The sequence below is a fragment of the Epinephelus fuscoguttatus genome, linkage group LG8 (assembly GCF_011397635.1).
Source record: "Epinephelus fuscoguttatus linkage group LG8, E.fuscoguttatus.final_Chr_v1".
Lineage (NCBI taxonomy): Eukaryota > Metazoa > Chordata > Actinopteri > Perciformes > Serranidae > Epinephelus > Epinephelus fuscoguttatus.
The window spans coordinates 44,210,964-44,232,199 of record NC_064759.1 but is presented as its reverse complement, the minus strand read 5'-3'; the positions used below and the strand labels follow the sequence as shown (position 1 = coordinate 44,232,199).

The following is a 21,236-nucleotide window of genomic DNA, read 5'->3' as shown; positions in this document are numbered from 1 at the left end:
CTCAGCTTCCTATGTCTTGTTCAAACCTGGGAATTAACTGCACTGCCACAGCAATGCTGTTAGACAAAAACTTCACAATAAGGCATCAATAGGGTCTTGAGGTTTTTCTGCCCATGTGGATCTGATCAGTTTGCTAGAACCAGTGATGATGGGTCATCAGATTATAAAATGTAATTTCCTGTTGCCAGTCAATATTGGCCCCTAGGTCAATTCCATCTCAACCATGTGACGTTTGGGGGAGATTTAATCATGTACTGAAGAGTTAAAAATTCCCTCCTGTTTCATGGCAAAACATGGGAATTTAAAGCCTTAGCCGTGCTGTTTGACAAAAACTTAAAAGCTTCACAATGTAGCATCAACAAGGTCTTTAGATTATACTGCCAAAATCTAAAGTTAATCAAGCAAAATCTCTGGAAGGAGTTTGTTAAATACCAGAAATTGGCAAAAATGCCACAAAGTGACAAGTTCTGACTGACTGACTGACTGACTTCCTGTTGGGTTAAGGATCTCTTAGATGTCATGTGGACAGATAGACCCCAGGTGGTGTTGCACCACCTGCCATTTTGCCCTCTGTCCAGGTAAGTGCCCTTTTTGCAAGACATGTTTTTTTTCCTACATCTTTTTAATATTCTTATACTTTAGTTTTTCAGTTTGGCTCATGGCATCAATTCTTCTCTTCCTGACCTGCAATCATGGACAACCAGGTAACAATAGCGTTTGCCCTAAGCCTTAGTATTGTTTGTCACTGTTGTGAAATTAAATCGCTTATAAATTATCTCAATACAGCCAGACTAACTTTGGCAAAAACCCACCCTAAAGCTTAACAACAAGTAAGCCAGTGTGGCATAAAATCACCAGTAGCCCTCCAGCTCTCTAGCAGGTTGGTTTGTAATTTTATTTATTCAGAGAACAGTGTTTTTGTGATTGTGATGATTATTTACTTTATAGACTACTACAGCATGCACAATGGTTTTTTTTTTTTTCACTTTTGCCACAGCACAGTCCTTACACCGGTTGGTGCTCATGCCCTAATCATAAATATTGAGATTATAATAGGATGCTCACACTGGTCTTTGCTCAGGCCCTAATAATTTCTTCAGTCTCAATGAGGCCTTCGTGACCTCCTATGTTCTCACTTAAGTTGTTCTTTTATCTCAGACATGTATTAAGGTGTTACATACCTTTTTAGGCTTCTTGACATGTTTTGGCAGAAACTTGTGCCTTCCTCATAAGTATCACTTGGTGGTGGTTGTGACACGTCTTTATCAGCTGATATGTCAATCAGCTGATGTTAGGGAGGCGTGACCATCCTGTCAGTTTTGACAGGACGATCACGCCTCTCGCTGTCCATCCGCCCCCTCTCCAGGACGCTGATCCAGGTGTGGGAGAGCATGTATCCCCCCTCGTCCCTGTTCACCATCCCTGGGCCCCGCTGCCTTACCTGACTTTCCTCCGGACAGACAGCGGGAGGCGTGATCGTCCTGTCAAAACTGACAGGATGGTCACGCCTCCCCTACATCAATCAGCTGATAAAGATGCGTCACAACCACCACCAAGTGACACTTCTGAGGAAGGCAGAAGTTTCCACTGAAACATGTCAAGAAGCCTACAAAGGTATGTAACACCTTAATACATGTCTGAGATAAAAGAACAACTAAAGTGATTATCAGAAACTGAAGACATAATGAACACCACTGAACAACACCTATGTTCTGTTCTCAGGGCCTAATACTAACAATAATTGTGGTTGGTGCTCACACACTAATAATGATAATTCTTTGCCTCACAAGAGGGTCCTCGTGTTGTTCATGCTCTGGCCCTAAAAATACTGGTTATTTAGGTTAATATAAAACTTGATATTACATAACATTACCTTATGCGGTCCTCCTCGGAGCACTGAGGACAGTTGCCCTCACAGTAATGGTAACAGAATGGGTCGTAGTCTTCGATGCTCCATGACCCTGCCCAGTCTGTCACATTAACAGCTGTGTTGCCTCTGGGAGTTGTTAGCTCATCCTCTATGTTGCCATTGTAGTTGCCACAGAGCCCAGCAACATTACCATAGTAACTGCTGCTGATGGACACCATGACAAGTGTGCACCAATCAAAAGTGACTTCAACACCGATATCACTCTGGAGTATGCCTCTAATTCCAGATTTTATTATGGAGATGCTTCCTTCTTCAAGAAGGACAGGAAGTTCTGTCTTAATACCATCCACCTAGAGACAGAAAGAGAGACAGAGACAGAGAGAGGGTGTGGTACTGAAAGCAAATATAATGTTATATATGCTGATAATCTTTATTACTTTAAAAATATTCAAAATATTCTGCCACACTTGGGCCTTGAAGATAACACCAAAGTAGTTGTCTTCCATTAATTAAAATATCATCAACAGGAACTTTGGAACTGCTTATGAAAGAACTAAAAGAAAAGGCAAAAAGAGCACAATGTGAGTGTTTTATTTCCCGAAACAACAATCCCAAGGATATTGTAAGTAAAAAGTGACAAAATAATTATTAGTTGGTAGTTGCTGGTTTTACATGTGGGAAGAGCTTGGTGCAATGTAATGCATAACACTGCAACACAGGGCATTACATTTAACATGATAGTGAGTATTGAAATGATTCTGCATCAGTTTGCTATATTGTGATATACATTAATGTAGAAGAAACATTCCTAAACAAATTTAATAAATGTAAAAATAATAAATTTATTATTGTGATATAGATTATTGTTCAGCCCTAGTGCACCTCAAGAGTTAGTTATCAGCATAAAGGATCCTTCCCATGGATCCCTACACCTGCTCTGGTTACCTCCATAGACTGTATAAAATAATGGACGTAGCCACCCGACATCATCCATTGGTTTGTGAACTGCTGTTTTGATGCCTCAGATTCACCCTCCCACCTGACTAAATTTGGATGAGAGGGAGGGAGGAGCTTTGGAGAAGCGAAGGGTGGATCTAAGTTATAGACAGCAGTGACATCTTGCAGACATCCTGTCACTCCAAGTGGCCGTGCCCTTAATTAAGTGTAACTTTAAACCTTGGTAAATTTTTTAAACAGGCAAGTTATATCAAAATTCCTAGCAGTGATTGAGAACAATGTGTTCATCATCCTGCCATCAAGCACAGCCAGTGAAAGAGACTTTTTCTCCGCTGGATTTATACTTCAAGGACGTCAAGAATTTGAGTGACTGTAGCCTGTGTGTGTTCAATGACGGGCAAGGGGTAGGTCGCGGGACCTTTACTAAAGGGTACAGCTTTGGCTTAGACATAATGACAGGTAACACATTGGTTCTGGTCCTGAGCTTTACAGGTATGGGTGGGTGCGGGTTTCAAAAAGGGACCCGTGCAGGACTGTGATCGACAGTTGACCTGTTCTGGATGTACATACCTTTGGGCAAGACTCTAACCTACAATCTGGATGGATGCTTACAATGTATTAATAAATATTTTAAAAGTTTTCTCTTCTTCTCTGAAATTGTTTATGTAGACACAGGTTGATCGTCTGACCACTTTCTTAACTGAACTTCACTGTGTCCCTATATCTCAGCAATTATAGTAAGATGGTCAGTCCAGTGTCATCATCACTTACAGCAAGACTGGCTCACACTACAACTAAAACAAAACAAAACAAAACAAAAAAACAAAACAAATTTTCTAAATTTTCCTGTAATTGTGTGAATAAAAAAAATGTAATCACATTTTCAGTGTAACTAAGAATTGTGCATGAAAAGTTGGAAGCTGATGTTCTGAAGTAAGACCCACCAATACGACTCCTTTGTCAGCTGCTGAGATAGATATATGGTGGCCCAACATCTCCACAGTGACTGAACGCACAAAGGAGCCTTCAGAGTTCCCGCGGAGCTCATTCTTCGTGGTCACAGTAACGTCTGGTAAGAAGGGATCAAGTCCTGAGCAAGTCAGAATAGTTCATGTTATATTAAGCAAGACAACAGTGTGTGAGCTTTATAACAATGTATGCATATGTGTATGTGTCAGGCAGTGTTTAGTTAATAAACTGTGAGTTTTGTATACTCTGCAGCTCAGTTTTGGTCGATTTGGAAATTCAACCACATAACTCACAGGAAAACACAATGCATAGTGTTGTTTGTAACAATTTATGAATATTGAACTCAAGTGGTAGGGGAGGGGGGCCCATTCTAGGCAACACAATGGAGCAACAATAAAATCAGGAGGTCATAAACATGAACCTTGCCATTAATGTAACTTCAAAGCAAACTATTTTTAATTTTTGTAGTTCAAACAGACACATGTGTAAATATATAGAGCTGGTGTAATACACTGCTGTTATTGAAAAATGAACTGAAAAAAGAATCAACAGCAACATTTCTTCAGAAACAGTGTCCCTGTTACTCTGGATGATCCAGAGTACTTCTAAAGAAAAGTGCTGATAAGGTAAGTTCTTTTATAAGTCAAACCTAAGGGCTGTGCCAACAAGGCAGATCAGTGGCTTGGTGAAGTATGTTGAGTCTAAAGCCAGAGTTTTCCATCTTACAAAGGCGGTTCTCTTTAACCTGGCTAGACTGCCATAGTTACTGATGAACTGATCCTAACAGAGTTAGGTCTGCAGGGAATCAGTTAAAAAGCGCCTATCACAGCTACTTTGAATAACATCACTAGAGCAAACTTGAATATACACTTGATCAAACTTGTTGAGCCTTAACGTTACATAAATGCCATCAAACTAAGCCATGCAATTACAGTAACCCTTACTGAATGCATTACAATGCTTTTTTTGTTGTGTACACTGGACCTACAGGCCAATATCATTGATGCTGAAAATATGAGCAATAATATTGTTTTATTTCATTCATAAGGCTGTTCTTGCTGAACTACTGAATGTGTCTGTAGTGTTCTCTGGTCATCGCTGTGAGGGTCTTAAGGACAGAGGGATGTCGTATGCTGTAAAGCCCTGTGAGGCAAATTGTGATTTGTGATATTGGGCTTTATAAATAAAATTGATTGATTGATTGATTGATTGATCTGCCGAAACTGGCAACAAAATAAGCCTCCTACAAAATCACAGGTAGCATTTATTATTGCTTCACTATATTATCAATCAGGAAGACATTTAATCACATTTTAAATGTGGTTTATAATTACTTCAAACAAGAACATTGCCACTAAATTATGTATTAATGCAGTTTACACGGCTGGTAGGCTTATATTTCAGCTGACAGAACACAGATTAGAAAGATTGGTATTGTGATACTGTATTCTGTCAAGTTTATGTTCATATGTTTGTGTCCAGTTCTTGTTTTATTTTGAAATGTGTTCTCATTGTGTTTAGTGTTCCTTTTTCTTTCTGAGTTTTCCTACCTTTGTTGATTACCCCATGTGTTTCACCTGTGTCTTGTTCCAGTCACCTGTGTGTAGTTAGTAATCAGCCCGTATGTATTTAAAGGCCAGTGTTGCAGTGTTGCAGTGTGGCAGATTGTCATTGTTGCCTTAGTGTGTTCATGCTCCCCAGCCTTTGCCTCATGTTTGATTCCCTGGCTTTTGACTCTTGGATTTATGGACTTTGCTTTTTGAGTTATTTCCCGAAACAAAGTTTTGTGCCTTCCCTGACTGCCTTCACATGTTTGACCCCTGACCTCCTACATAAAGATTTGAATTTGATAAACTGCTCTTGGCGTTTGATGATTTTTCTCTGCTACTGAGTCCCAGTTTTGTACCAAATCGTTACAGGCATTTATCACAGATAATGTTCAATCAATACAACTAAAGGGACTTTCCACATATCCTTCATCATGGAATAGTGGTAATATATGTAAATGCACTTCTTGAGTATAATGTTTAAATCTGCTGCATTGAGTTTAAAGTTTAAGAGCTTTAAAATGTGCAGCTGTCATTTAAAAATAAAGTGGTAGAGTGGTAAAATAATTACAGGCCTACTGACTTGTGAATTCACACAGTTAGTCATTTTCAGCCAGTGTTTCTTGCTCACCAGCGATGCTTTTTATTCTTACTTTTTAGAATATTCTTCAAAGGCAGAAGTAAATGACATGCAATCCATTATTTTGAATACTTGTTTCATGGGAACATGCACAGAGCCTGAAGCAGAAAGCCTGTGTTAACAGAGGTCGTTTATAACTACCGTTGTGGTACTCATTATCTGTGACCAAGGCTTGAGAGTTTGTCAAGCCAGCTCAGACAAAGAGAGCCTGGCTCTGTTGAACTGGCTTTGTAGTACAGCCCTCTGCTTTGTGAACCCTTTACAGAGCAAACAAACCAACACTTATCTGTTAGATAATTATTAACCTGTGGTGTTGACGAGGATGTAGGTGCAGGTTCCTTGGAATGAGAAGCTCCTGCCATCAAATGTTGTGTAGTGTGGGTCGCCAAAAGCCCAGCATAAGGCCTTGGAATCAGGAACACACACTCCTTGGCCTTCTGACACCTCACAGTGTTCTTTTACCCTGCACTCAACTTCAGCACAAGGATCTGGAACAGATACACACACAGTATCAGTATTGGTGAGTTATTCTTAAAGTCCATCCATCAAAACATTTTTTGCAACTGCTTATCCCCTTAACCTGAATTAGCTATCTCCACTATGCTCAAAGGAAATAAAAAATGCAATAAAAAAAAAAAAAAAAAAATTCCATTGCTTTTTTCTTAGTGGCTGTAGCTGATTCAAGCTGACATTGGGTGGAAAGAGACATTCGGGTGGATTTTTTATGGTAAGAGAATTATTGATTATACATTTTTACATAAAAACAACAACAAAACAGATAATACCCCTTAGTCTTGACTCTTGGATTTTTTTCTTGTAGTATTTTTTTTACATTTTTACATTATTTTTTCTGTGACCTTGAACACTAGTTAGTTTCCTGTTCCTGTCAGTTTCTCAGTTGTGATCCAAAGTTCTTGTACAGTTGTCTTGTACAGTTGTTTCTTATAGTTGTGTTTTAACTGTACATCTGTTTAATTTGATTGTGTAAGCTATTTTTAGCCAAGAGTGTCTCTTCCTTTGTAATGGTCTTAAGCTTTTTCAAAGAGACAAACAGGTCAGTAGCCTGTGGAAAGACAGTTAGCACATCCAACAGTTAGACAGTTAGAGTAGAGAAAGTGGCTGGCATTTGGACTTCTCTTTCTCTTTCATTGTTCACACAGCTACTTATGATGATTTTAGCGAGCACAATAAAAATGCAACACTATGAATGTCTTCCACGAGTTCTTGCCATTATCCCAATTTGAATGACTCATCAAATCTTGCTCGATGACACCCGGCTTTTCACCCTGCTTCTCTTCTATACAAGAATCACACTACTTCATCACAGTGGCCTCGAACATTCCCATGGAACAAACACCGATTAGCCACAAAATTAAAACCAGCTGCTGGTTAAGTGAATAATGAAATGCTCTGTTGGGAAACCTTGTGTCCTGGCATTCATGTGATCACTTGATGCGCTCAACCAACCCAAACACCATTGCAGACCAAGTAGTGGGGTCTAGGGAATTTGGAGTAGATGGGGACATCTTAAGCTCTTTGTCACATTCCTTGGGTCATTCCTGAGAAGTTTTGCAGTGTGGCATGGCACATTGTCCTCCTGGGGGGCATCTGCCAATTGGGAGTGCTGCTGCCATGAGGAGGTGTACTTGGTCTGCAACGGTATTTGGGTGGGTGGAGCACGTCAGGTGGCATCATCATGAATGCCAGGACCCAAGGTTTCCCAGCACAACATTGCATTGTAACAACATGATCAATGGTTTTAATTTTCTCTGTCAGGGATTTTACTGTTGCGGCTGATTGGTGTATATTGCTAAAGCAGAACAGTTGCAGATGAAAGTAGGTGACTGGGTTGGTAGTAGATATTTATCTTATAACAACATAACAACAAGCGAGAAAGTCTGATCAAACAAGCTAAAAAGTTGTGTTTCACTGCCCTGTCTGGATGAGTTTTCATCCACCAGAAATGTCACAGTGTACTGACACAACTGAGAGCACTCTACATCACCTCAACAAGGTGAGATGTGAAACCTGTGGAGGTCAGATTTCCAGCTGTTGTTATTGCTTTATAAAGAATCAACACAATATTCCAGACACAGAGTGGAGCAAAAAGTTGTCAGAACAGAAGCTTTCTGTACATTATAGAAACACATTTTTGACAAGGCCAGATAATAAAAGATCACAATCACTCAGTGAGTATTTGACCTCTGGGGTAGCAGCCAATTGTCCCATCCCTGTTGCGACACTCCTCTCCCTCTTTGCAACTTGTGGATTTGCAGCTGAACTGTCCAGACTGGCAGACACAGAACTCTGAACAGTCCTTCCGTAATACTGATGAACCTGACTGAAAAGAGTCACTCATACATTAAAACACACACAGAATCAATGGCCACTGATATGCTAAATATAGAAGATCTTGTGCATATTCATCTGTCCTTGAGATTTTACTATTTTCCATTAACACATGACAATAATGCACCCTATTTCTGATATAATCTTAGCTTGTTTAATATTGATAATATATTTTTCATTATTGTTTTTAGGGTCTTAATTCAGCTGTACAATGAGAAATCAAACACACAATTACAATGGTTAGATGTAAGGTGCTATTTAAGGATGCCTTTTAATTATTTCATGATCTTACATTAAAAAAATCATATTAAATATTAATTTCAATCACCCAAATATTTTACCAACATTCTCTGTGTTGTGGAATTACCGAGTTCGGGAGCACTGTTGGTCAGGACTAAGAACAGACTAGATGTTAGTAAGCTATTCACTGTACTAAATAAGCACTATGATGAAGAAGGTGATGTGGATGATGATGATGATAATTACCTCATAATACTGTCCATCCACTTCACAGCCACATTTCTCCACGGGAACACAGCGGACTCCATCAGACATGAGGCCGTCATCACACTGGCAGCCCTCCTGGCACACTGGGCAGGGCTCTGACCTCTGCAGGGAGAAGCAGGTGGAGGAGCAGGAAGAGGAGCACAGCTCATAGTGACTTCCTGCTGGACATGTCACAGCTGCAAGAATAAACAAGGCCAAGAGGGTCAGTGTTGAGGAGGTTTGTTTGGATATCTGTCACCTAAAATGATTGTGTAGCAATTTTTCTGATTTATGGTTTGTAGAAAAAACAGCTTTTTGAACTCTCCCAAAAACTAGATTGTAAGGAAATGGACAGAATGAGATGGGCCACTCTGAGGGTCAAATGTTTATGACTTTGCCCCCGGTCTCACCTCAAAGTTGAGGAACTCTTTCACTGTCATTCTGACGCCGAGGGTGGTAAAGGTGTTAAGTGGAAACCCTCCAGATCCCAGTTTGCTGATTACTATCTTGGTAAAAATCCAGTGTTTTGACAACTCAACCACCACTCCAGATGGGAGTCGTAAGTTCAGAATGAATTCCTGAGCAGAGACGAAGTTTCTTGAATGTAAACTATACATTTTATACATTTTCTAACATTGTAACTGTGCATAATCCTTGTTTTCTTAGTTGAATGATATGTTTTTTTTCCACTCTTATCGGTCATAGTATAAGTGAGTTATAATTTCACGTGTTTAATCCGGGTCCATATCATTGGTACAACAGCCCATTGGTTTGACATCCCATTAGTCCGACTGTCCGTGGTGCTGAATGGCTCACGGCGGGCGTATGGTGCGACGCGACCGACTTGAGGTGGAGCAGGCTCACGGCTTATGTGTTTGTTACTTTCTTTTTCATTTTAACCCACACCATGATCTTTTCCTCACCCTAACCAAGTGGTTTTTGTGCCTAAACCTAACCAGACCTTAACCACAGGGCATCATGATGATTTCGGAACGGACTCCGGAACAATGAGTTTAATATGGTCGGAACAATGGGATGTCGAACCAATGGGCTGTCGAACCAATGGGCAGTTCTTGTTTAATCCCTCATTTAACATGGAGTCATACTGCCATCTTGTGACGACAGTTAAAAAAGGTTTCTGTAGGAATCCCATATTATATTCCAAGTTAAGATATAGTTGGATTGATTAATCAACTTGTCTTTATTAATATGTGCTTTCTCATTTAGTATGTTGAAGTAACTGTAGACTACGTTTGTTTGTACACAAACAATTTTACACTTGTGTTTCGCTGATATATGCGGTATAATAATCATATTAAATTTAATTTGACGTTAAGAGCTGATTTTGACCACAAAGGGAAGAGTACGCATCTATCGCGCGTAACATGTTAAAGTATATAATCTTGCAAAATAAAGTTCATTGAGTTTCCTCTGAAATAAAGTAATTACTAAACTAAGAGACCTGCCTTGCCTCAAACACACCCACTCAACCTGGTTGGAATACACTACTGAGTTTGGCGCATCTCCGTACTTTCCTCTTTACTTTTGTTCCTTTACATTTTTTTATACGCGTTGATAATAACTTTGATAATAATATCGAATGGCAGACAAGATTGTTTTTAACCTTATCATAGGCCATCCATCAAAGATTCATCGGATCCAGCGCTGCCAGACACCTGCCAAAGTGTCCACAAAGCAGGGGTTCTTTTGCCAAACCAAGAGATTTTCCGCAGCCTAAAATCACTGACGTGTGAGGACCACCTGAAGGACACCGCCATCAGGCTCCACTATTCATTTACCCAAATGCTGAACATTTAGCCTAAATAAATCTTCATTTATTGCCAAGTTGTTGTCTGTGGATATTTCTTTTGAGCAGGAACTAAGATCAATGTGTAGAGAATTCATAACCCATGTATTAAGATTCATGATTGATAAGTGTACTGATGAATTAATAATTGGTTCCCGGAGTTATTAATTTGATTAGTCATTTCCCTCCATCGGAGGGTGGTGCCCCAAAATTTATGACAGTGCAAACATTTTCTAAAGGTATTGTTCCTACAGGTTTTAAATAATTCGCAAGTTAGTGGTTTTAATGTGGCACATTTACTCGTGATATTGTTTTGGAAGATTAGAATAGACCATCCAGCCCAGCCTTCGAAGGAAAAAGTTTCTGGTGATGTAACTGCACCCCAACACTGCATCCTGGATCATGGATTATGTCACTGGTCAGCCACTCTGAGATTGTGATAAGCAACACTGGCACACCCCAAGGAACTATACTGGTGCCATTCCTCTTCACGGCCTACACTTCAGACTTTGGCCTTAACTCTGGTTCCCGACACCTCCAAAAGTCTTCTAATGACTGATGCACCAACAAAAAAATACAAGGAAGAATACAGAGGACTGAGACAGAGCTTTGTCACATGGAGCAGCAGCAATCAACTGAAGCTCAACATCAGCATGACTAATGTGCAGAGGCCTGTACTACGAAGCAGCATTTGGAGCTAGCGGGGTAACTTCAGGGTTAACGGGCACCTGTCCATGAACAGCCCCCTCACTCTCACATCTCTCCATTTAAAGGAAATGGCCACTTTAGAATGAAAATACAGACAGTACTTACTGACCCTCATGCCGACAAGAAGTTAAGTGTAGTTTTTTTAATCCACAAAACTCGTTCAGGGTATCGGAGGATAAGTTACTTATGCCAGTGATTTATGTCAGTAAAGAAGCAGTGAGAATTTTCTTTTCTTTATATATTCTTTTATTAATCCCCAAGGGGGAAATTCAAGCTTGCTGTGTTTACATGGCAACTTGCGTGAGACTCGAGAACTAGCACCATCACTAGCCATCAGCTAGTCTCGTGCGAGTTGCCATGGAAACATAGCACGCCTGGGGCAGGGCAGGCTAACTGACCACGGTGAGAAATGATGCTATAAAAGTGGAGTAAATTACATCTTTTCAAGTCAATTTTGCATGCCGCGGCTTCAGGGCACTTAGATTACGATGGACGAGCGGTTCTGACATTTTTGAAATGCATTAGCGAAGTTTTATTACATTTTCAAAATGTGGGCTCCATGCACTTCAAGTGTAGCTGTTATTCCACTTAGCTGTTATCCTCCGATACCCCGAACGAGTTTTGTGGATTAAAAAACTACACTGGACTTCTTGTCAGCATGAGGGTCAGTAAGTACTGTCTGTATTTTCATTCTAAAGTGGCCATTTCCTTTTAATGCATGTGTAGGTCCTGTTTGTGCATGTGTGTGTATTTCAGGCCTGTGTGTATATGTATATATAGAGTGAAAAGCTTGAATTTCCCCCTTGGGGATTAATAAAAGAATATAAAAAAATAAAAACTTCTCACTACTTCTTTACTTGCATAAATCACTGGCATAAGTAATTTATGCTGAACAGCTAATCTACATTGGAGCAGGTTATGTTCAGTGTATTGAACCTGTGTTGACATGCTTTGTTCCAGTCAACATCCCGATCTCTGCCCAATCAGATTACTGAAGAAATAAAAGTAACGATGGGCAAAAGTCAAGAGTCTCAGGTAAAAAAGAGTAATCTATATTGTCATAGGTCAGTAGAATCATTTCATTGTTCCAGGGCTCCATTTCCACTGGTTTTAGAACAGAGCTTGTAACAACCACAGGAATCATTTACAACACTAAACAGATGATTTTAGCAGGATTTGAATTTATGCAAAGTTTATTTAAGCCTGCGGTGAATTATTTCTACACTGATTTCATCACTGTAGCTAAAAGTAACATGAGACACAAAAAGATAATATTTTGTTACAAAAATAATCCACACGCTGTTAACTGGCACCCTTTAGTATAAATGCATTATTTAGCTCAGATAGATCTCATCAGTCATTAACTACGCTACTTTACCACCCATTACTTTGATAGGCAAAACAGTCTGACGTTACTTTGAAGTGTTTTATGTGATATATTCAGAGTAGTTTTGTCATCATCTAACTAAATAGCTAAAACTACCCTACGTTAATGTCACATGTAGCCTAGTGATACCTACACATACTACTAGTCTCGGCTAACGGTAAATTTTTGGATAGTTCTTTCAATGCTTCTACATTTTCCATTTACAGATCACAGAGTATTGTTTACATATCATGCTGCTGACAATTTACTGTCTCACAGTCACAGACACTTCAGTTCATTTCATCTCATGATGTGACGCAGCCTCCTTCATTCATGGCTCTGAAATCGCTTGAACTTAACACCCTTGCCTCTTTCACATGAACACGCTCGTGGCTGGATAGGAAAACCCAGTTGACTGAACTAGTTGATAACCAGCTTTGTAGTACTGGTTATCCAGACAGCCAATGTGACAAGTTAGTCAAGCCAGATAATGAAAAGTTATCCTGGGTAAGCTGAACTGGCTTTGCAGTACAAGCCTCTGGTGGTGGACTAGCAGAGGAACAGGATTCCCTCTGACCCTGTTATCATCTGGGGTATAATCAACAAATCAGCAATAAAGTGGACTGGTCAAATAACTATCCTCTTCAGAAAAGGGCAGGGCAGACTGTTCTTCCTCTGGAGGTAATGGCAGTTGTGCCATCCATGACATGCACCTGCATGATTAACTGTGGCAGAAGGGCAGCTCATTCAGCCTAAAACTTATTCCATTATTCATTCTTTACTTTCTCTGTTTATCCGTCTGTGTGCTTAAGCAACACTGGAATTTTCTGCCTGGGGATCTGCCTTGCCTTGCCTTGGTAGCATGACTGCAGTCACTAACGCCTCTAGGAAACATAACTGGACAAGTTGGAATATTTTCATTTTCATTATTTCATACATTGTGTGTGAAAACTGGGGATATAACTTTTATCAATGTGACAGAACAAAGGACTAGCCCGTTCCTGCTCACCTGATCTGGAGTTACTGTACGTTCAAACCAGAAGCTTCCAAAGAGGCAAAGTCTCTTGCCAACGCCCAAGAAGCACGACTGTCAAAAATATTTGTGGCAGCTTTGGTTGCTCTAGTCACTCCTCACATGAATCACTGAACGTTTGATTGTGCTTTTCAATTAAAGGAGCCAGCCAAAGTAGGGAGTTGCCACTTGCTGTTGTCCAGTCAAAAAGCTCACAGTTGGCCTACAGAAAGTTATGCTTACCCCCGAAAATCGTATTGACTCAACATGGAAGATGATATTGCTACTGTAATGTGTGCTGCTGCCGTCTTGTGCATTCAAAGACGGCGTCGCCATTGGGTCTGGGCATACGAAATCCTCTGGCACCGTGATCAGCACCGTGAATTTCATCAGCCTGATCTCACAGTAATACGTGAAATGACCATGACCTCTTAACACCGCATTCCATGGTGGCAGCACGTAATGGGTTGAAATTACGTGCCGGTACCACGGAAACAATGCCAATGTAAAGTCAATTAGGATCCTTTTTCATGGTGGACACACAAATTGGGAGCGTGCCTATATTCCCACAGCCCTGTGTTCCCACAGCCCTATGTTCCCACAGCTCTATGTTCCCACGTTTCCTTTTTCATAAATTTGTATCAGATTTTATCCCCCTTTCTCCCTCTTTCTCAGCCGAAACCCTTTTCGATCAGCCTATTTTATTCTTTCTTGTAATGATTGTGATTGTGACAATTTCTGCTGCTGCTGATCAAAATAAAATTACTCATTCATTCATTTATTATAAAGTGCTTCCAGAAAATCTTGTGGGAGGATAGGGCTTAAATTGAAGGGAAATGTAGGAACAAAAGACCTAAATTTGAAAATGTCCTAGAAATGTGGGAGCATAGGGTTTAATTTTGAGAAAAATCTTAGAAATGTGGAAACATAGGGCCTAATTTTAAGAAAAATCTTAGAAATGTGGGAACATAGGGCTTTGGGAACATAGGGCCTAATTTTAAGTGAAAAATAATTCTTAGAAATGTGGGAACATAGGGCTGTGGGACCATTGGGCTGCAGGAACATAGGGCTGACCCCCACGAATTCCCTGATTCAACAACGTCCTGTATACATACAAAAACACGGAAGTGTTCTTTATATTAAAACTGCAAATATATTCCTCTGTTATAATTTCCCACCAATAATAATAATAATAATAATAATAATAATAACATGATAGTTCGGCTGTACTAGATATTTGATGTAGGCCTATTCAAATATTCAGTTCCAAAAACATTGTTTCTAGAGAACTTGCTAAAATATCTGAAATTAACCATCATCCTTACTTTTTGTTAACATATTTCATCTAGGTGCAGTGTCATTACTAGTTCGGCTTTACTAGACATTTGATATATTCAGTAGATGTATCTTTTACGACTCTATTTTACAACAAGCCGCAAAAAACCTGCCGTCCCAAAAATCCTGTTTTTAGAATACTATCTAAAATATCTGAAATTAGCCGACATCCTTGCTTTTATTCTTAACATAGTTCATCTAGGTGCAGTGTCATTACTAGTTCGGCTTTACTAGATATTAGATATATTGGGCAGAAATATCTTTTTACAACCCTATATGGAACCCTACTTTTCAAATCAGAAGAACTACAACTATGTTGCTGATATGTATCAAGCTGCATGGCACGGTCCCAAGGAATTGTAGTAGTTTTAAAAAATAAAAGTGTTTTTCCTAGACTTGGAAGTTGTAAATACTGAATTGAGAGTACACTGTGGACTTTAAGGGGGTGGTAAACACACTTGTGTAATCAGATTTTAAATATCTAATTTCTAAGTGGGTGAAAATTAAATGTATCCATATTTTATCCATATCTGACAGCACCCCCAGTTGTTGACTACACTCACATGATAGTTGAGGTCAAGAGCTCTCTATAACAGTTGGTCCCATGTCTGTACCCCCTTTTGTTGCTGAGTTATAAGCCCTCAAACATGCACTGAAGTCAAGGTTCAAAGGTGAATGGCTGAAAGCAGGAGCCATGCAGAATCTTCATACTGACATATGTTACTCTGCAGGTTGAGACCTTTCCAATGATGTATTAGGTTTAGCTCTACGACAAAGTTTTGATTTTTTCATTTTTTGGACCCAAGCCATGCCAGGTGTAGTTTCAGAGAGCACTTTGAAGGCCCAGTGTATAAAATGATTGTTGTTTGTTTGCTTGTTTTTTTCTTTTTTACTGTAGATAGCTACTAAAATAATTCATCCTCAGAGAATACAATACTACTAAAAAGTAAAACCAATAATAACAATAATGAAATAAGCAAAAATAATATTAAAATTATATTGAAATTTTAAAATCTATTTACAGCTGGTTCTGTGGCGCTGGTTTAGGGTCCGCTCTCCCCTGGTGGAGTGAAGGGTGGCCGGGTTGCTGCCTCCCGATGCGGACAGCTCCATGTGATGGTGTTTCCTCTCTGGTTCTTCCATGCTCAGCCATATTTTTTTCCTCTTATTTATTTATGTATTTATTAGTGGCATTTGGATTCGGTCACGGCAGACGGACGGCAATCTGAAATGGAATGAAGCCCACAGACAGCAGACAGTAGCTACAAAACAGTAGTCGAATGCGCCCCATCCGCCCACAGCACAATGCTCTTAAAGCCCTACGCTATCAAAAGCTGGCAAAATACATTTATTTTATTTTATGGCCTTGACATTAACCTGTCATATTGTTGAGTTATCAAGGACACTTCCGTGTTTTTGTGTGTATACAGGAATGTTAAAGATATCATTGAGGAAAACGAGGTTGACGTGACGTTGTTGAATCAGGGAATTCATGTGTCCACCACGAAAAAGGATCCTAATTGACTTTACATTGGTATTGTTTCTGTGGTACGGCACGTAATTTCAACCCTTTATGTGCTGCCACCACGAAATGCGGTGTTAAGAGGTCGTGGTCATTTCATGTATTTCTGTGAGATCAGGTTGAATTCATTGGCTAGTGCAAGAGCTGTGGCTGGATGGAGAGCGGTCCCAGTGGTACTTCAGGCTGGACAGACAGCAATTTGACAGTTTGCTGTCGAAGATCGGGCCACTAAATCTGTGTTGATAAAATGCTTTGCTTTGCAGTATGTCATCCCATTCAAACCAAGCAAGGAAGACTTGCATAGTATGTTGTAACATTAGCCTGCAATTCTTTCCTCTATTACTAATATTACACAATTTAAAACTCACCAGACCAACCAACTACCTTCGCGATGTGGTACCAAGCCTCATTCTTTTTATTTTGGTCTCTGTAACCTAACAGCGACACATTATTAAAGACTGAGCTTTATAATGTTCTCGATATCCATTGTCGGAACAAGTGTCACCCAAGTTACCCAAGTCGCCCAAGTCGCCGGGATCTTTGAAAATTAATGACTTCCGCTGTTTTGGAAGCTCAATCAAATGCAGACTTCACTTTCTAGTGAGGGAATTCACCTCGTTCATTATCACACCAGTCTACATTCCACCACAAGCGAATATAAAGGCTGCCCTGTAAGATCTCTGAAAAGACCTGAACTGCTCACAGGACAGTCATCCTGCCTCCTCCTCCTTCCTGCCTGATGCCTCCTGCTGCTGCTGTTATCATTAGTTATACTTCTACTGTTATTATACACATATGATTATTGTCACATATGTATACTATCAGATATTAATATATAGCCTACTTTCAACATATTGTACTACAATAGCCAAAATTAGAATTATAATATTATTACTTTAATTAATATTGTTGTAAGCTACTGTTATTACCGTCTGTCCTGCATCTCTCTCTGTCTCTGTCTCATTGTGTCATACGGATTACTGTTAATTTATCATGTTGATCTGTTCTGTACAACACCTATTGCACGTCTGTCCATCCTGGAAGAGGGATCCCTCCTCAGTTGCTCCTCCTGAGGTTTCTACCATTTTTTTTTCCCTGTTAAAGGGTTTTTTGGGGAGTTTTTCCTCATCCTGCGAGGGTCCTGGACAGAGGGATGTTGTATACTGTAAAGCCCTGTGAGACAAATTGTGATTTGTGATACTGGGCTTTATAAATAAAATTGATTGATTGATTGATTGACTGATTGACTGACTGACTTCCTGACAAGGAGACTCCAGGTGATGAGAGTGGGTGGACAAACCTCCTCCACCCTCATCTTTAACACAGTAGCATCCCAGGGCTGCATTTTGAGCACACTGCTGTACGTTTTATACACATAGGACTGTGTAGCCATTTCAGACTCCAACACCATCATCAAGTTTGCTGACAACACAGCTGTAGTGGTCCCAATCACAGATAACAATAAAAAGGCCTACCTGAAAGAAGCAGAGGACCCGACCTGCTATGAAAAACAACCTACTCCCGAGCATCAGCAAAGTAAGAAGATGATAGTGGACTTTGGGAAGAAGCAGAGGTGGAACAATGCCCCCCTAAATATCAACAGGTCCTCTGTGTAGAGGGTGAATAGCTTCAAATACCTTGGTGTTCACATCACTGAGAGCCTGGATGTTGCATACTGACTCAGTGGCAGTGACTGTTTTACCTGAGACACCTGGGGAAATTCTGGGTATTCCCTCAAAATACTGAGGAATTTCTACTCCTGCACCACTGAGGACATCCTGACGGGGAACATCACTGCCTCCTATGGAAACAACACTGAACAGGACCGCAAGGCCCTGCAAAGAGTGGTTACTTCAGCTGAACTCACTACAGGCAGTGCATACAGTATGTTCATACTAGATGCTACAAAAGTAAGGTCAGGAGAATCATTAAGGATCCCAGCCACCCAGATAACTACCTTTTCACCCTGCTGAGGTGGGGAAGAAAGCACAGGATACACCAGGCAGCACTGAGAAGCTCAGTAGGTAGCTTCTACCCTCAGGCCACAAAGATCCTAATTGAAGAATCTGCCTCATGCTAAACCTAACCCCCAGTGACATCTATTTATTAATAATATGCTGTTTTGAATATATTATTAACGGAACAGATGATTGTATTTCACTGTAATCATATTTCATGATTTCATGTGTTAAATAAATGGATTGATTGATTGATTGATTGATTGATTGATTGAAATATCGAGTATGTGTAAAACAGACTCAGACTCCATTCAATTCATAATTCATCAGGTAAAAAACCCTCTCTGCACTATGTTTTTTAGTGAGCTGATGTCTTCAGTAGTTGGGAGGTGAGGTGGGTGTCTTTCAATGCAGAGGTTAAGAGTCAAATTCCACCTTTTACAATTCTGTACGTGGTCTGAATCTTGGCATTTTCCAGGACAAGTTTTGAGCGAGAGCGAGCAGCCACCGGCCGCCAGACTTCCCAGCTGATCCTCGCAGGACTCCACTCGGTACAGACTCAAGAAGGTTTAAGGTTTGATACTATTTGACAGGCAAGTAGGAGGCTCAGTTATCTGTGAGTGTAGCTGTGCTGTAAGTAAACTGTCTGAACTCAGATCAGTTTTCTCTGACAGAGATTAAAATTTAGTTTTAAAAACCAACTCTGTGAGAAGACATGAGTTTAAACCTCCTTAACCTTTCTAGTGGTGTCAACGTTTTTGAGAGCATAAAAAGAGAGATGTTGGGCTTTTCAAATGATGATCAGTAAGTGTGTGCTTGTAAATCAGCCCTTAAACCTGTCAAAAACTGCTGGAAAATGGGGCGTCATGGTTTAGTGGATAGAGCAGGCGCCCCATCTACAAGGCTGTTGCCGCAGCGGGCTGGGTTCGGCTCCAGCCTGTGGCCCTTTGCTGTATGTTATTCCCTCTCTCCCTCTCCCCTGTGCACTGAGCTGTCTTATCAATTAAAGGCAAAAATGCCCCCAAAAACATAATTTAAAATAAAAAAAAACTGCTGGAAAATGACAGTTTGTAAATGTGCAGAAATTATTTGTAGTTGTAGAAAAAAATGTCAAAATGAATTTTTTATACAACCTGTCACCTTGATTATAATTTCTCACACATGAATTAGCCTAACCAGATTAGTTTAAAGATAAAAAAAAAACATGTAGAAAACATAATAACTAAAAGTCGACTAAAATGTCATAAATTTTCATCGATTAAAACATTTTGAATTTTGTCGTCTAAAACTCGACTAAAACTATAAAGGATAAAAATGACTAAAATGTGACTAAACTAAAAAGCATTTTTGTCTCAAGACTAAGACTAAATCTAAAATAGCTTTCAAAATTAACACCAAGTCACTGTTGGAGAAGGCCAAAAAAAAGGCTTTTGGTGCACAGGAACACGTCATGCTCAGTTTGAGTTTTATTCTGAGTTACTCTGATCTAATTAACCCTAAAACCCTCATGTTTTGAGCAGTGTACTTAAGGATCTGAGTATTTCTTTCTCCACTGTTTGTACTGTCAATGCACCCCCCATCCGTTTGTACACGGTGATGTCACGACGCAAGGACTCACACAACCGTATTGCTGTTGGAAGCAGAGAAGCTCGGACAGCCGCTGAGCTCTGCCGCTTATAACTGCTAATAAACAGTCCTTATTGATCAGTTATTACCCTGATCAACACAATAACATTCAGAAACCGGCTCCGTTGCCCTGGATACCTGTTGGTCACTATCAGGTTTGACTGGGTTCAGTGGTTCGAAGCCTGATGCCTCCGCTCTCACTACTGCTGCTGTGTACACACCTCCTCCAGAAACTGCTGTCACCGCTCACTGTCCTGCTTTCCGCCACCTCTGCCCCTTCCATCCGCTGTACCAGAGCACTCCTGCATCGAGTCTCGCCGCTCCATACCGTGCTTTACACCAGTCAGCCGGCAAACTCCTCTCCTCCCCGTCTCATCCACCCCGTTCTCTACGGTGAAGTTCCCTCCATCAACCACTCCCCCTCCTGCTACGCTCATCAATTGTTGTGACTCTAGCATGATGGAGTGCTGATACGCAACATCTCCTCGTCCTCACTTCCCCCCAACGACTTTAATAGTCAGGGACTCCATAATTAGGAATATCCATTTCTTTAACGCTATCACACGCTGTTTCCCTGGGGCGAAGATCCTTGACATATTGGAGAGGCTTCCCTCTCTGCCAGAAACTCTGCCGACCTCCATTCAGAGAATTATAGTCAATGTAGGTTCTAATGATACATCCCTGCAACAGTCTGAGTTCACCAAAATCCACTTTGACCGGTTGTTAAACTTTCTTAACAGCTGTGGAAAGTCTGTCTTCATTAGCGGTCCAATCCCAACTGCTGGCGGTGGATCTGGATGTTTCAGCAGACTCCTCAGCCCCCACACTTGGCTACAGTCTGCTTGTAGGGCACACAGTGTAGTCTTGATTGACAATTTTAACTTGTTTTGGAATTGCTTTTCCTTCTTTAAGACTGATGGCATGCATCCAAACAAGCTAGGAAGCTGCATGCTAGCGACTAATCTGCAACATGTTGTGCAATTATACCCACATGACTGACTGTTTACACTCCCCCCACCACACCCTGGCATCTCCCTCTTCTTCTCTGGTGCGACTTTGAAGGACTGTTACTGTTGAGAGCTCC

The 21,236-nt window shown here is 40.4% G+C and overlaps 1 protein-coding gene across 1 annotated transcript in view; it reads right to left on the bottom strand.

The window, feature by feature from the left end:
* The window catches only part of LOC125892843 (IgGFc-binding protein-like), a 99,110-nt gene that overhangs the window by 65,958 nt on the left and 11,916 nt on the right, over positions 1-21,236 (bottom strand). Inside the window, exons 2-6 of the mRNA XM_049583139.1 lie at positions 8,819-9,015; positions 8,186-8,324; positions 6,289-6,471; positions 3,772-3,917; positions 1,874-2,220 (exon numbers count right to left, since the gene is read on the bottom strand). Coding sequence (XP_049439096.1) covers positions 1,874-2,220; positions 3,772-3,917; positions 6,289-6,471; positions 8,186-8,324; positions 8,819-9,015 — 1,012 coding nt within the window. The remainder of the gene's footprint in view (positions 1-1,873; positions 2,221-3,771; positions 3,918-6,288; positions 6,472-8,185; positions 8,325-8,818; positions 9,016-21,236) is intronic.